Source organism: Lagenorhynchus albirostris, chromosome 3 (genome assembly GCF_949774975.1).
Source record: "Lagenorhynchus albirostris chromosome 3, mLagAlb1.1, whole genome shotgun sequence".
Classification (NCBI taxonomy): Eukaryota; Metazoa; Chordata; class Mammalia; order Artiodactyla; family Delphinidae; genus Lagenorhynchus; species Lagenorhynchus albirostris.
In genome coordinates this window covers 154434700-154451626 of record NC_083097.1, presented here as the reverse complement: position 1 = coordinate 154451626, position 16927 = coordinate 154434700, and the positions used below count along the sequence as shown (strand labels likewise).

The 16927-nt window shown below is 43.4% G+C and overlaps 2 protein-coding genes across 13 annotated transcripts in view; one reads left to right on the top strand and one right to left on the bottom strand.

Annotated features, from left to right (window-relative positions):
- RUFY1 (RUN and FYVE domain containing 1) overlaps positions 1-15443 on the top strand; it is a 55982-nt gene extending 40539 nt beyond the window's left edge. For 3 of the 9 annotated variants that reach the window (XM_060144427.1, XM_060144426.1, XM_060144430.1), the window contains 3 exons: positions 2702-2750; positions 4448-4525; positions 5628-6263. In XM_060144427.1, the coding sequence (XP_060000410.1) occupies positions 2702-2750; positions 4448-4525; positions 5628-5774 (274 nt within the window). In that variant the 3' untranslated portion in view covers positions 5775-6263. Of the gene's footprint in view, positions 1-2701; positions 2751-4447; positions 6264-15059 lie in introns of those variants that run through there. The other 6 variants (XR_009539719.1, XM_060144428.1, XM_060144431.1 and 3 more) reach the window with 4 other exon arrangements.
- Positions 8056-16706, bottom strand: HNRNPH1 (heterogeneous nuclear ribonucleoprotein H1). 4 transcript variants are annotated; one of them, XM_060144435.1, is made up of 12 exons: positions 16457-16706; positions 15017-15172; positions 14664-14807; positions 13045-13183; positions 11914-12092; positions 11766-11837; positions 11577-11689; positions 11296-11431; positions 10847-10906; positions 10666-10755; positions 9910-10002; positions 8056-8803 (listed from the first exon to the last, which is right to left on the bottom strand). In XM_060144435.1, the coding sequence occupies exons 1-12, from the start codon at positions 16551-16553 to the stop codon at positions 8685-8687; spliced, it is 1398 nt and encodes a 465-aa protein (XP_060000418.1). In that variant the 5' UTR covers positions 16554-16706; the 3' UTR covers positions 8056-8684. The 4 variants fall into 4 exon arrangements, with proteins under 4 accessions (XP_060000418.1, XP_060000417.1, XP_060000416.1 ...); XM_060144434.1 differs by having other exon boundaries at positions 11577-11710; positions 16457-16699; XM_060144432.1 differs by lacking the exons at positions 11766-11837; positions 11914-12092; positions 13045-13183 and adding an exon at positions 9399-9448 and having other exon boundaries at positions 8638-8803; positions 16457-16704.
- Between the last annotated feature and the right edge of the window lie 221 nt (positions 16707-16927).

The window sequence follows — 16927 nt, the reverse complement described above, 5'->3', positions numbered from 1 at the left end:
ATGGGTGATGAGAGGGTTGTGTGTTTAGCTCCAGAGGGAGGACTATGGCTTGAGAATGTAACCCTGCCACAGTGCAAGTATGGTGACCACTGAACCTCTCTTGAGACTGGATACTCACATCTAGCAGAGTCTGTCTGTCTCCAATGGGTGATGCTGAAGGAGTGCAGACCCTGCTGGTTCTGTCTCCCCTTCGACTTGACAGCTGTCCTCCCTGGTGTGCCAGTCCTGCCAGGTTGCTCTGGACAGTCTGATAGGTCACACTGCAGATTGTGGAACTTGCCCGTTTGTGTGATGATTGCATTTTTAAACCCAGTGTGTAGCTTTTTCTCTTTGAGTCAGGACTTTTGGTTGCCAGTGACAGATATCCAACTCACACTGGCTTGCTTAAGCAAAAAAGTCATCAGGAATCAGTCTCTACCTCCCAGCTCTGTCTGTCACTTACCTCACAGGTGGGTCTGGCCCCCACGGGGGCAGTGTGGCACCCAGCAGAGCTGTCCGTCAGAGAAACGAAAGTTCCTCTTTCCCCATCACTCACACAGAGACCCCAGGTTGACTCACTGCTCCCACCTGAGTCCTGATGCAAGCACAGTGAGCAGCACAGCCCAGGCTCAGGCCCAGTGCAGAAGACACTGTGACCAGAAAAGGACCAGAGATAGGAAATAACGTGAGGATAAACCAGAAACACACTAAAGTAGTCCACACATGTGCACAACCTTAGGATTTTTCTGTCTGGAAAGTTGGAAGGTTTCAAGCAGTGCTCTGGGCTGGCGCACAAAAGTATGAAGAAAAACAAGAAAGGAGAATGTTATGACTCTGGTGGGAATGTGGTCTTTTCAATAGTTTGACGTGAAGATGCTGCCCATTCGCCATCCTCTCCCACTCACCATATCTTTCAGATCAGCCCAGGGCTGCTGGTCCCTTGTGACCTGAGGGCTGCCTGCCACCTCTCAGGCTGAGTGCCCTGTGCTGCTGCCCCCACCATGGGGAGAGCTCCTGGAGAGTGGGCAAGGCCAGGTGTCAACCCCACACTCAGAGCACAGGCCAGGTCTGAGGGCGTCCCTGAGACTAATGAGAACCAGATGTGGAGGCTGGCGTGGTGCTGGCTTCTTGGATTTGCAGTGGTGTTTAGACAGAGAGGGAGGTGTCCTCGGGGTGCCCTCCCCCCTTCTCAGGTGGCTAGCCCCACTTTTTCTCCTGCCTGTCCTCTTCATGTTGGACAGACAGCAAACAGAGTCAGAGACACACTCCTAGTAGGCCACAGGCCTCAGAAAAGCGGACAGGCTCTGGTCTTGAAAACGCACCTCTGCACTTGGCAGCCTCCCAGCACTGCTGCCTGACCCAGCTTCAGAATGTCCTTCACAGCCGGGTTGTGTAGGTGTTGCCATGTCAGGGATACATACCACGGCAAGGCTAGTGCTTTCTCCCCTCCTCCCTTCTTTTTGCAAGCCAACACCTGATGACAGAGAAGCCTGTTCTCAGATGCCTCCACCAACTACAGGCACAGCTGCCCAGTTTATCTTGGGAACATCTGGATTCTTTTCAAATTGTATTTCCCAGGAAAGTTCTTATATGTTGAGGCTGCCATCTTGACCTTGTCCATCCCAGACAGCCTCTGGCCCTGTCAGCCCACTGGCCTATTTCTGCAGCCAGTCAGGGGACAGAAGGAGCACCTCCAAGCACTCCTGAAGGCCACAGGGGTTTTTCTTTTAAAGGCCTTGATGTTTGGTTTCCTAATCCTTCCCTAGAAGTCTAGCCTGTGTCTCAGAGGCCTGCCTCTCCGGCACTTAGATTAGGCTAATCCAGTGACAGTTTAGGCTAATCTCAGCTTTTAAAAAAAGGCTTTGACAAATACATATGTTTTGTTTTATCTGGTTTAATTCTTCCAGTTTAGACAATGTTCAGTCCTGTCTTTTATGTGGAGAACTAAGGAATTATTCTTGCACTAACAAGAATGGAACAAGGGGACTTCCCTGATGGCGCAGTTGTTAGGATTCCCAATGCCGGGAGCCTGGGTTCGATACCTGGTCAGGGAACTAGATCCAGTATGCATGCTGCAAATAAGAGTTCGCATGCCACAACTAAGGACCCCGCGAGCTGCAACTAAGGAGCCCACATGCCGCAACTAAGATCCGGTGCAACCAAATAAATAAATATTTTTAAAAAGAATGGAACAAGAACAAACAATCATGCCCCCTGAGCCTGGCCTTTCTAGACAGAGCAGGCAGGCAGCAGGAAAGGGGCTGGTGAGAGGCCTACAGTTTCAGGTTCCTGCCATGGGGGAGCCCACGCCTGATACGGGAGCGCCCCCCTCCCCCACCCCGAGTTAAAGCACATGTCACACTCAGGAATAGTTGCCCAGAGAAGCCAGAAACATGGGCTTTTATGAGATAATTCTCAATTTTTAAATGCTTGCAGCTATTTCAAAGTCTTTTTAAATCCTTGCCAATTCAACAGTTTGTTCTTAGGCCAGATTCAGTCCACAGGCTCAGCCTCAGACTGCACCAGACATGAGCCAATAGTGAGATGACTCTGGGATTATAAAAAGGTGGAAAGAAATAATTTTACAAGAACTCGTGTTATCACACTCCTCTCTTACAAGTCTTGTTGACTTCACAAAGCCAAAAAGTTTTTGTGGGTTTACTTCGAGTTTGAAAGCCCCTCTAGTGAGGCTATGAATCTCTCTCTTTCTTTTTTTTTTAAGGTCAAAGCTGAAGATGGAAGACATCAAAGAAGTAAATAAGGCACTGAAGGTACTGGATTATTAACGTTATTAACATCAGAATCACTACTCGTAGCTATTAGTCAGCTTGTGCTAATATCCTAGCATGCTCTTAGGTTTTCTCACAAAAATCAGGTGAGAATGTGTGGTTGATTGGTGGTTCTTGTCACTTATTTACGGATAAGAAAATGCTGCTCAGAGCCATGTAACTTGGCAGAGATGACGATGCTGCAAGTGGCAGGGCCCAAGCTGGAACCGAGGTCCTCTGGTTCTGGTCCTCTGCTGTCAGCTGTAGTTTGACATTAGGCCTAGATCATAGGTACCCTAATGAAGGAAATGAAAAGTGGCAGAAAGAGATCCAGGTATTTTTTTTTTAATAGTGAGAGTAAGACCTTTCCCTCCAAGTGAGGGGCCAGAGGCCCACTAAAGGGCCCTGTGCCATTTCTGGGAACCACTTAAGCCCTGAGCTGGGCCAAGTTTCTGGACCATTTTGGGGAGGGCAGAGTGGCACACACAGCTTAAGGAGAGCAGGAACATGTGGTCCAGGTGACCCCATGCAGTACCAAGCTGGGGCTGAGAGAGTGGAGAGGAGGGTGCAGGAGCTCCTAGCCTTCAGCTTCAGCTCTGCTGTGCCAGCAGTGCACAAACACCCTCTTCACAAGGCACCCTCCAGCGTATGCTAGAGCAGAGATCCTAATGTCTCTGACTACCAGGGCACCTCAGGTCAGAAGCAAATTGTCACAGCAACTAACAGCAGCCTGGACTTGCGGTTCACATCAGTTTACTGTATCCTCCCTTGTATACCGAAAGCTCCTTGGATGTCATTGCTGTGAGCTGTTTATCTTTGTATCCCCTGCACTGCACAGAAATGTGCACAAAACGTCAGCTGACAGTGCCAGAGGGAGGATAAAAATCATAAAATGGGACTCTAGAGCTGCGTGGAACTAGTGAACCCAAGGTTGAAAGCCCTGGGTGTGGTGCTGCAGCTCCCAATCATAAGATCTGTGTCATCAGGAAAGTGATGGCCAACAAAAGCCAAGGAGCCGTGAAAGTACACAGGGCCCTTGACCCCTGACCACCTCAGTCCCTGAGGCTGAATAAATCACATATCCTAGTTTTCCCTTAGAAAGACCTCCAAAAGCATCTCTCTAAGCCTCAGTTGGCTCCTGGGCAGAATGGAGACATCTGCCTCCCACGATGCCCTGAGGACTGGGGGTCAGTGTGTATGGAGAAGGGCTTCCTGTCTCCACAGCATGTTGCCTTCTGTCTCACGGTGGGGACTGTTGTCACAGATTTTCTAGTCTGGCTGACAGGGTTGGCCCTTCTTCCTCCTGCCAGTTCAGGAGGCACTTTGGATAATGTCTCAGCCAGGGTTGGAGTTAACCAGATCCTGATTCTGGTTACCTCAGCCACAGGGCACTTATTGAAAGGGGGTGGGTGAGTCTCAGGTTAACAGAAGGATGGAGAATCTGGCTTGAGGACTGGGGGCAACCTGTGGAGACCAGGAAGCCAGAAGGCGGGCAGGCTGCAGCACATGAGCTCCAGCTGTGGTCAGGGTGGGGACAGTCCCGTGAGGCCACTTCTAGTGGAGAAGAGGCAGTCCCGCAAAAGCAGACCAGGTGCTATTAGGAAGGGACAGCAGATGCTGGGTTGAAGGATGAACACAGCTAAAGGTTCATCAGGAACCAAGCTGTAAAGTGGGATTCTGTGGTGTTCTTTCCTCCTCAGGGCCATACTTGGCTGAAAGACGATGAAGCCACGCACTGTAAGCAGTGTGAAAAGGAGTTTTCCATTTCCCGGAGAAAGGTATGTGGGGTAGCCCTGCACTCGCTCGCTCAGGGGCTGAGTTCGTGCCCTGCCTGGGCTCTCCTTCCTCTGGTTCTGGAAAAGGCCTGTGGGGCTAGGCCCACTGCATTGTGTTCATGCTCACTGGTCTGCTGGCCTATGCAGACGACCTTCCAGCCTGCCCCCTTTCAGGGACCCCAGCCGGTAAGTTACAGGCCTTGTCTCCATCACAGTCCTCTCAATGATTTGGGAGTTGGGGCTGCTTGTTTGCAGAAATGGTCTAAGTGTGTATATCAACTGAAAATTCTTTGGAAGCAATAGGACCAAAATCTAAGTTAGGCAAAAACAGAATCCGTGGGGAACCCATGGGCAATTTAAGTCTCAGGACAGGCATCCAGGTGGCACCAAAAGGTAACTGGCAATCTGGGCAGGGCACTTGCCCCCAGTGAATGCCTGTGTAGCCTGTCTTCAGGTTCCGGAAGAGAAGGTCTTGGGCCCAGCCTTTGGTCCAGGGTTGACAGGGCCTTTATTGACCAGTTGGGCAGGACAGGGGCAGGATATAGATCTCACACAAAATAGAGCCTTTACTAAGGCTCCCCACACTGAATGGCCCAGTTCAAGGTCCATTGTCTAGCCTGACTGGGGGAGTAGGGGGCAGTTGGCAGAAGTGATGTATAGAGGGACACACAGGTCCTTGTCTTGGCGTCTGCCATGTGCCCAAGGTTCAAACAGCAGCCCTGTTTACAAAAGCAAGATGCCCTTCTCATGAGGGGCTGGCTAAAGAAACCTTGGGTCACCACCATAGAATGTAGTGATTGCAGAGAATGAACCCAGGCTCTTTAAGTAGCACGGACTACCAACTCAGTGAGTTAAGAGCTGTCAAGTCCAATAAAACACAAAAAAAAGAACCTTAACTCACCCCTCCAAAACTCCATGGATTTTATAGGAACATAAATGTAGAAACAAGGTCTACAAGAACCCATTCCAAATTGGTACATGCCTCACTGATACATGAGGGAGGGATTTTAAAGCATTAAACTTTTAAAGGTCGATAAACTAGAGCAGGTGTGCAGACCCAGGCAGCTCAGCGTGTTCTGAGCGTGAGTTCTTTTCCATCCTCTAGCACCACTGCCGAAACTGTGGCCACATCTTCTGCAACACGTGCTCCAGTAATGAGCTGGCCCTGCCCTCCTACCCCAAGCCAGTACGTGTGTGCGACAGCTGCCACACGCTGCTCCTTCAGCGCTGCTCCTCCTCCACCGGCTCCTAAGGTGGGGGCATCAGCAGGGCCTGCTTTCTCGACCAGTTGCCAGCCTGTCTTCATGGGCATGGGCAGCCTCAGAGCAGTGCCAAACTCTTTGGGTCTCGAGGTGGCCAGGGACTTGGGAGGTTAGTTTCCCAAGAGAACAAGATCCTCGCCTGGGCTGCTGTCACTGTGGAACACAACATGCGGGAACCAGAAACTGCGCGCCTCTCCTTTCCAAATTGTATGGATTCAGCTCCTCTGGATTGAAATTCTCCCTTGACACCACTGGCTTTGGTTCAGATGTAACCTTCATGATTTTGCTATTGTCATTTTTCAGTTTCCAAAGAATTAACCTATTTTGCAGCAGACCCACTAGTGAATCAATTCCTTTCCCTCCCCGCTGCCCCAGCATGCTTTCCCTGCTTCAGAATCAAGAAATCTGCTATTTCACACCCTTGTGAATATCCATCATTAGCCCTGCAATAAAATCATTTATTTTTCATAGTCAAGAAATTTGCTGTTTCACACTCTTGTGAATTAATATCCATCATTATTAGCCCTGCAGTAAAATCATTTATTTTTCACCGAGTCAAGAAATTTGCTGTTTCACACTCATGAATACCCATCATTAGCCCTGCAATAAAATCATTTATTTTTCATTCTGGTGCAGAAAATGAAGGAGCTGTGTCAGCTTCACAGGATGCCCAAAGCAACCCCCATTTCAGGACGAGCCCCTTGGTGAGGGCGACTGCCTTCGAGGTGAAGACCTGAGCCTGCTGTGTTCTGGGGTGCAGGCTGCTCTGCCCAGTTGAGCCAAGGACAAGTTGGGCTGATAAGTCCAACAAGCACAGAGAAAGTACCTGTCACCAAAGCCCAAAAGTCATTCCCTTATATATTTGGGTTGGCCAAAAAGTTCACTGAGTTTTTCCTAACATCTTACAGAAAAACACGAATCTGTATGGCCAGCCTCCAAAACTGTGCCCAGCTCCAAAGCTGCATTCATTCCAAACTACAGATTTTCACAAGGTTCCAAAGAACCACAATGTTTCTAGAGTTCAAGTTTCTAATTCTAGTCCCTTTTCTTCCTCCAATAAGGCATGTTTTTCAACAAAGATGTTCCTTGTGAAAAACTAGAGGACCAGGGGAAGGAACCCTCCTTGTGTCCAATTCCCCAGACATGGAGTAACTCAGTAATGATCTCAGGGGCAGCAGCTGAACACCAATGCTCAACAGTGCCTCCCCAGAAAATTACCAAGTACAACACTCCTGTATCCCCAACCCAACTGAAGGTATGCACCCAGCCTTCAGAGAGCATGTGGCAGGGCAGGCAGACTGCAGGGCCCTTCACGCATACCTTCACGCAATGCTGCCATCTACAGTCTGTAAATAATCATTCCACACAATTTTTCAGAGTACACTCACCATACTCACCTCACCCAAGAGGAAACCTTCAGCAGTCACAGCAAAATGTACACATGTGGCTTCAAACAGCACAAGCCTATATTCACAGCTCCGATTCTTAATTCTAACCTCAATACAGCGAAATTTTTCTATTAGAGGGATGAATGAGTGGCAACTCCCAAACTAGTGTTAAGTATCTGAAGGGAATCCTAGAACTACTCTTATAAGAACTGCTTACTACTATCCTAAGCAAATGTCATTGAGTTTTTATATACGATAATGGTTTCAATTACTGATTTAAACGAATCATTTGTTCTCCTGAAGTACAACTTGGTATTCTACTTCAGAAGCTTTGTAAATAAATGGAATAATGTCGCTCTTAAGTAGTTTTGATCTTGAGGAATGAGGTAAAAATAAAGGTTGAAACCTCAATGTGAAAGTTCTCTATGAGCTAGTTCCTGCTAGAAGATACCCCATATAAACAAAATTCAAAAGATGCCATCAGACTAGGAAGGGGTAGCTCTAGTCAGCCACCCCTTGCCTCTGGCACTTCCTCAGCCATGCTCAAAAGGCTTCCATGGACATGCATAGCATGCAGTGAGGAGACTTCTGCCTCCCCCTTGGCTTTGTGCAAGTGCTTAGCAAGTCAAAGGCAAAAATTCAGATCAGATCCTGTGCAGCCAGGCCAGACATACAAGCCCTTCCACAGGGCCCCAGAGCTACGTTTACCTTCAGTTGCACTGGAGGGAAGAGAGGTCTGAAGACATCTACAAAACGGCCACAACTGCCGAGCCTGTCTGCCACAGCCAGAGACGTGGGCCACTGTTCACCTACGCCCCAGGCAGGAATAGATCACCAAGAAACAGTCCACATGACACTGAAGCACAGACAAGACAAAGTGCAGTTTTTAAAAGGAAGATTTATTCAACAAGTTTCACTTAGCGCAATACACCTAAAAGGAAAATCACAATACAATGAAAAGATTTAAATCAAGGCCTCAGAATTTCAAACAAACACCAAGACCAAAATCCTAAAGTATTGGTATTGCGTCTCAAATTTTCCCCATTAACTTAAAAAAAAAAGCTTAAACTTACGTGCCATAGAGGTTATTAAATGAAACTAGAATTAACAAACATGCCAAATGTTTCACTTTTAATTGTAGACACAGCTCCTATATTGAGTTTCACAAAAAAGCATGTCTTTCAACAATGCATCCAAACAGTGTTCAATGTAATGTGGTGTAAGCAACATTTAACATAATTCAACTGCTTTAACCTAAATACACCTACTGCTTAAGTACATCCTACAATATAACTAACTTGAGAAAAGCTGAAAATTATTTAACAGTAACAGATTACTCAACCTAGTTACATCCTAAATGAATGTTTGTGTTCAAAAATACTGAACCTTAAGTCTTTAAAACAATCCTGATTTCCACTTAAGAGTAAGCATAAACCACAAGTTTGTATTGCAAAACTGTTAAAACTTAAGTTTTGTAAAAAATGTTGACCAAGAGTCAGTGATCAGGATCAATTACATTCCCCATCCACCACTCATACTGGACATGCTAGACATCCCTCCCATTCCGTTCACTCCCATAGATGCTCGGCTTCCACTACTGTAGTAGCTGCTGTTCACTGTTCCTTGGCTGCCTGCAAAGAGATCAATTTGACAAGTCAGGATGAGTATCAGATTATCAGTCAACTAAAATACAGCATTCCAAGAAAAAGTTTAAAAAGTATACGAGTACAAATGGCTGCTGTCCAAGTGGCGAGAAGCATGTTTGGGAAAAGGGACTCCCGACTCCAAACAAATCTCAATTAACCCCTTTTCTCTGCAGTACCAACTTGCCAGACTCTTGTGCTACCATTTAATTGGATGCTTCAGGATCAACGTGGAAAATTAAGTTTAAAGGAAAACTAGTGTTTTTCAAAAATTGCAAAATTACTTCATGTTGTTTTTAAAGCTAAACAAAGCATTTTAAAAAAAAATTTACCATAAACATTCACAATGTGTCCATCGAATGGCATATATGAATAGGGAGCACAGGGGCAATCTCTTGCTTTTCCTATTCATGGCGGGCAGGAAGTGAGACGACGAAGTTGGACTAAAGGCAACTCACTGTGCCCAAAATGGCAGCCTCCATGGAGTTAAATCAGAGCCATTGACTGCTATAGAAAGTGTTACTACAACATATCAGTATTTGCTATTGGGAATTTAAATTATACTTTTCGAGAAAATATTTACCTATGCAATGTTTGATTGAAAATCACTGGAGTTTTCCTGTAAAACTTGGTCTGCAAAAGGATTTTGTAGGGTAAGACTATAATACCAAAATCACCATTCTTTAGACCAATTGAAAAAATAATTAATAAAACCAATCCTAGGTTAACTGACTAGTAAATACGGTCCTAAACCCAACCACCATTCTATTATTTAAAATTCTCCCTCCATCTAAAATGGATTTATTGCTAACAAAAAGACAGAAAAAGTGAACAATTTTATTTAATGTTTTAACAAACGGAGGCAGATGTTTTCTGGCTCGACATTATTCAAAGTTGCAATAATGACTATTTTGAATTCATAGAATACTTCCCCCTCCCAATGATTGATTCTGAAAGTTAAAGCTATTTGAACAGTTATATTAGGATCAAGAGCATACATTTAATAACCCAACTTCACCAAAAAGGAGCCTGAATATTCCCAACTAAAGAAACCTGCCTGAAACTTACTCAAGTATATTAAAAAACACACTTACCATATCCACTCATGCTGCTCTGGCCACCATAGCCGCCTCCATAACCACCACTCAGCTGCTGGCTGGCTGGGCCGCCATAACTGGACTGGTTTGCTGTTAAGTTAAGAGAACATTAGAACCTTGTTCCTTATGTAATGTGGTACCTGGTGGTACCGGGCTTGTAATTCTAATCTATCATTTTCCAGTCTTGATCTTACATCACTATATATAACCCTCTGTGCCCTCCTTCTGCCTACTGTCTATGACCAGACTACCTTTCTATCCATCATTTGAGCTAGTCAAACACTTATAAACCACAAGGCCAACAGCATACACATCAGCAGGACTGAATCCACGTTTCCGTAAGTAGAGGCATTTTGACAAGACCTTATGAAAATGTTCAACTGGATTTAGTGGGATTTTCCCCCATAATTCGATATATATTAAGGGTAGGTCAATACACAGGTATCACTAAACACCTGATTATGCCCCAAAATTTATTTTGATCCTATGCTTTTTGCTAAATATTACTTTTAGATTTATACTTCATACTTATAGACAATTCAATTAGTTTCTTTCTGTAGTCCCCTCCCCCAAAAGTACTTCAAACTAATTTGTTATCTAACAGTTTTATGTAACAATTTAAGGCACACATACTATTCAAATCTAAACTTTTCTTTGCCTAAATTATGCTTAACTCCTTATATATATTAACTTATATAATTGACTTATACAGATATAAACGTTTTGGTTTTTAAAAAAACTAACGATATTTACACAAGCCCATGCCTCCCATCATTTGGCTACCATAAGCACCACCGCTTGCTCCTGCTGTAGAATTCAAGAAGAGTTCTACATATCTGTGTTCTGAAATGAGAGAAAAGGCATACAAGGTTAGCTTAAAAAAAGACACTAAAGTGATATTTACACAAACCCATGCCTCCTAGCATTTGGCTACCGTAAGCACCACCGCTTGCTCCTGCTGTAGAATTCAAGAAGAGTTCTACATATCTGTGTTCTGAAATGAGAAAAAAAAAGTTGAAAATGTTTGTTGGTGAAAGAAAAAGATAAGCACTTTTAGTTCTTTTAAGTAGATCTGTGAACTATAAATACTTTTAGTAAAAAAAAAATTCTAGCTGCTTCTCTCAGGTGATTTACTTTATGCAAGTTTCAAAAAGCAGTATTAAACATTCACCTAAATTGCTTTGTCAGTTAAGCATATACCTTAGTCAGTGTTCTTATCACAAATTTTTTAATCATACTAACTTCAAAAACCCACACACTTTTTAAACATCCCGTAGAACCCTATTATTGGATTACAAATTTTTCTCAACCTTACTATTCCTTTATCGTAATCAGTCACACAACTACCTATAAGAGACCTGAAGATCCTTAAATCACACTTACGCATATTTGCTTTGTCTTTTGACATAGCTGCCACAGCATCTTCATGAGTTGCAAACTCGACATCTGCTTCACCAGTTACTCTGCCATCGGGACCAATTTCAATATGTACTCTCACAGGGTTGAGTGGTGAAAAAAACTAAATATAAGGTATTTCAGAGAATCAAGTCAAATATTGTTACAGGAAACAAAACTTTAACATGCTGCTTCACTTAAGTAGAATAAGAACCATGTTTTTACTGTTACACTGAGATATACAACTTATGAATTTATCCTACACTTACATTATAAATGTCATTCTCAGTAGCTCTGTAAGGTAATCCCCGCATGTGTACACAGTGTCCTGTTGTGCTCTGGAAAGTAGAGCCACCATCCCCGTATCTGTGATCTGACATTCCTGAAAAACAATAATTGAGGTCTAAATGAACAAGAGTTAAGTATCCCTCAGATGAGAAATTCAATTCTTACCTTACCTCTTCCAAATCTATCTGACCCAAATCCATAGCCATCATTATAGCCATTATAATCATCATAGCCTCCATAACCTGAAAGGCAAGAAGTACAATCACTAAATAAGTCACATAAAGAACAGACCTCGTGACACCTGCGCAACACACATACCTCCACCGTACGCACCACGCCTCATCCTTTCAAAGCCAGCTCCTCTTCCAATGCTGTTATACCCTCTGCCAGCCCCAGGTCTGTCATAGGGACCTGGCCGCTGCATGGCCATAAGTTTTCGTGGTGGATCATAGTGAGTTCTAACTTCAGCTCGACTGCTCTTAAAGATTTCGATATACCTAAAGCATTGTTCAAGAGGAAAGGGAGTGGGGAAGGGAGAGAAAACATTAGTTCATTTCATACAGGTATTCAGTTACACAGAAAACAATGTAGTCATAGCCATGAAACTGACTAATATTTAAAGCCAGATTTCTTATATTTGTACAGGCAATGACCAGAAATTCACTCAATTTTAAGATTTAATGTAAACTTTATAGAAAAAAAATTCACTCCTCTGAGGCAGAGAGCCCAACCTTAGGGGTAGAGAGGAGTACTGTAAATAAATGTCTTAGGAGGGAAAGAATTCCACTCAACTTTCAACATTTCATGTCTTAAATCCATTGGCATTATGTATAGCAAGTGAGCTAAAAAGCCAGCCTCCACCAACAGTCTAGCCCACACTACACATTTCCTTCTGCCAATAAATACCCCAGCCTATGCTTTTAGTAGGAATCAGCATAGGTAAGCGCATGCTTCAATGAAAAATAGTCACAAGCAAAGAGAATAAAACCTTTTGTGACAATTTCTTGAAAGCTATGCTTATTAATACATATGCAGAAAACATTTATACAGCAAGAAAGTTTGTTGCATTTCAACTTTAAAAACAAGATCAGAAAGTATCACATTTTCTTATGGTAATATTAATTTACTAGGTGGAGTTATTACAGCTAAAGCCAGGTTTGCATTAACATTTTTAAAACCATAGTCTCTCAACTCCAGTAACTGGGGTTAATTAGGAATCCTACAAAATTGTAAAGTAGACCAAATTAACTGGGGACAATTTCAAAACCTATAATTTAATCTGAAAGCACTATGGAATTTTGACATAGAAGAAGTTTGAAAATTGTGGCAAAACATCAAGTAATTGGGACTAGGAATCAGATTTTCTTCCTTGATTCTAAGCAGAGAGAATATGGATTTAATTGTTTACCATAAGAAAAGTGACAAATCCAACCAACCATCCATCCCCACCTGTGCCCTATTCTTTCCTTGTGTTTCTTTAGAGCCTTTTCAGCTATTTCCTGTGAAGCAAACTGCACGAAGGCCTCCCCCGTACTCCTCCCCTGGAAGTCCACCGGCAATGTTATCCCATTTGGCACGATTTCCAACCCTTCAACCCAAGGACAAATAACCCCAGTAGGGGGGCAATATTAACATCACAAGCCCAGAAATGATTCTTCTTATAGCTTTAAATACACCAGAATTTTAACTTTAGGTGAACGGTATGCTTTCAACAAGTACTCTTTAAAAATTCATTGCAGTAATATGAAGTTCCATTATAACAAACTATTAATTCTTAACACACCCCATGACACGGTATGTAAGAAAAAACCTGCTGAACACAGGATGCATTAAGAATTCAACAATTAAGAATACTTATTTATCTATGCAACTTAATGTTGAAAATTATACAAGAACTTAACAAATTTTCAAGCATTAAAGACAACAGTTTTACTAAATTCAAGATACACCTTTCACCTCATTTCATATTGCAATGTTTTAAAGTTAGTGGAACTTCAGTTTCAAGAAATTACATATTTAAACATTTAATATACAAATTGAAACATTGTTTAGTCATATAATTGACAAACATACAATCTAAGCTTTCAACAAACAACTGATCTAACACAGCACAATCATGCACTCTTATGCTCTAATAGTAGTAAGATTCACTTCTGGAAATTCCGTCTATGAAAAATCCTTTCCGTGGAAACATTCCCAAGCTTACAAAAAGGACTTAAAGCACTTTCCTAGAAGATATGAAATTATGTTCATATTTAACGATGTTGACAGATAGCATTCAATTCTCACCAATTTAGACAAAAACAATAAAAACAGACTTGATTGCAAAAATTCTGGCAAAATATTAGGACTTGATATGTATCTAGTTAAGTCAAGATTTTAACACATACTACACTAAACCATGAAAGGATTTCTTGTTCTTAATTCCAGTTTATCACAACATGAATATTAAGCAACAGTATTTAAAATATATGCTCTAACATTCTGCTAAACATTCAAATACTTTAGGCCCAAAACAATTTCAAAACACTTTCTGTACTTCAGATACAAAGACTACATTCAACCTACACTTATATTAGATTGACTTTCAGTAAGTTTAATTCCCTGGCTAAACCAATTGTTTCCTTAAGTTTTTTTTAATAAACAGAATGAGATTAGAGAATTTCTGGTCCCATGACCCAGTGTCTCTTACAATATAGACACTTGCCATAAATTACAACAACCTAACATGCTATTCTAATGTTAAGGGATCTTACCTTTAACTTGAAGTACTTAGCTGTACAGCAATGTGAGGAAAGTAGTTAAGTTGTTGAGGACAATCCTCAAAGATCTACTCTGAACTACAATACTAAATATAGGCAGTTAGCATTTTGGAAGTACTTAATTAATCCACCTTTAAGATGGGCTTAAATTATTTGAAGGTCTCCAGGAAAAAGAAAACATTAATTCATCTGCATATACTCACAACCTGTTTAAATATCTAAGCTACTCAACTTAAGGTCTATTCAATCACATGTTGCCAGAGGCTAGCCAGAACTCACTGCTCAGCAACAAACAGGACTACATACCTGAGAAGAACTGAACAATCTCTTCCTTGCTACATCCAAAGGGGAGTCCTCTAAGCCGTACAAAGCCATCATTGGCCGTGTCAGGACTATTTGGACCAGTATGCTTCAACACCCAATCCATTTCAACGTTGTTTGACTTGAATACTGAAAGAGGTGCTTAGAATTAGTCAACTTTGGAAAGTTAGAAAACCAAGTTCAGACTTCCTGGGTCTTTAGATAATCTAGGTAGAGCTGCCATAAACTCTTAGATGACCATTTCCATGCGGTCAAATACCTAAAATTCAGAAGGGGTAAGATAGATTTCTATTTGTTTAATGTTTTATTTACTGTTACTAGGGCAATGTAAATCAAACCTTCAACATATCTGTGTCCCATAGTTTCTCTGTCTTTTTTCAGGGCCAATTTGACTTCATCTTCTGATTCAAGTTCAACAAAAGCCTCGCCACTCGGTCTGCCTTCTCTGGTGTAGATGAAACGAATACCTTGAGCCCCATTTTGAATTTTGCAGTCTGGAAAGAAAACAACTGTTAATACAGAATTTAAAACTAAAAACCACCTCTGGGTGATGAAATGCCTATACACACCCCCACTACAAAGCAGAGCATTTGCAAAGCCTAAAATGAGCAAGGTATTACTAACTCCTAGGGTGTCTCTTTCAGTAATTAAGCAGTTTTCCTCTTATGACCAAACTTTCTTATTCCCTAAATATATTCCCAATCCATCAAGAAAATCCAATACTCAAAGCACTGTCTTAATAAAGTTATCTCCAAGTCCTCACTATTCAAGTGTCCATTAAACATCCTTTTTATAACTCCTCAGTAAACTTTTACGTCTGGACCTTGTGATTTTATGGCATTTTCTGAATAAACGTGGTTTGGAGTTTTGATTTAGGGTATTTGACAGTTTTACCTTACTAGAAGCAACATTACAATTTCTTGCTCGTATCCGAATTGCAGGGCCAATACTCACCTGAAAGGGGATCAATGTTACCAAGCTAAAATGCTCCAAGTTGCACAGCTGAAGCCAAACCCAGTCTTGCCCACTGCAAGGTGGCTTCCAGTGTACTTGGTTCTTGTTTTACAGGTCGTTTTCCGTTACACACTAAATTCAGATAGTAAGTCAATACTACAGTATCCTTCCAAAACCTGTAAATTTCTCCCAAATATATCTTTCAATCTCATCTTACGCTAATAATGAGAACAAGGACATTTGGCAGACGTTATTCAGGAAACCTACATACTGGGGAAAAAACTACATAGGCAAGAAAACTTTCCTGGGCTTCAGTGTCCTCAACTGTAAAGTGAGCCAGATCAAGAACTATGAGAAAGAGCTCTTCAGTTACAAAATCTTGATTAGGAAAATTGTCTGAAATTAAGAAACGACATTTTATCTTTCCAAAGCAGAATGCCCCTTTTCAAATAAACGCCAAAACTGGAAAGGTGTTATATTTGTTCAGCTGCTGGGCAAAGTTCTCAAGGTTGAAAGGGAAACCCCATCTATCCCCATTTATCCTTTCTAAAAGACATCCACAGAATGACTAATACTTAATGAAGAAAAAAAAATCCGCCAGAGAGGCCGCATTCCCCCAAGAGGGCCGGGCGGGTGGGGCTTTCGCAATTTCCATTGCGTAACAGCGGCCGGCCGGGCGCGAGCAGGACAGCGGGAACCGCTGCCGCCCGCGCCCCACCAGGGGGCGCCCTGGGCTCTGCCCCCCCCACCCCCCACCCCGCCGCCGCCGCCTCCCCGCCCGCCCTGCAGCCCGGGCTGAACTCCCGCCTCCGCTTCAGACTCACCAGAAAAAAACCGCTGCACTTCGTCGGCCGAACAAGACCAAGGCAAGCCCCGGACCTTCACCACGAATCCCTCGCCGCCTTCGGTGCCCAACATCATCGTCTCTTAGGGGGTCCTGGCGTCGAGACAGCCTGCAAGATGAGGATGAGGGTCAGACCTGAAAAATGTTAAAATTAAACAGTCCTCTGATCTCGAAACGCCCTGCCGGCCCGCGGCGCCTCCATAAAGGTCGAGCCCGTGCGGACGTTCCGACCCAGGCGACTGCAACACCGAACGCCCAGTTGGCCAGCGGCCGTGTCCCCGAGGCCGCTCTGCGCACCAGGTACCAGTGCCCCAAGCCGAGGGGCACCCGGCCTAGCGCCAGCGTGGAGGCAAGGAAATGGCGGCGGCCGCTTCCGCTCCGCCTCCTCCGACATCTCACACAATAGAGTCGGCGCGGCCTGCAGGCCTCAGCGGCCCTGCCACGACTCGGC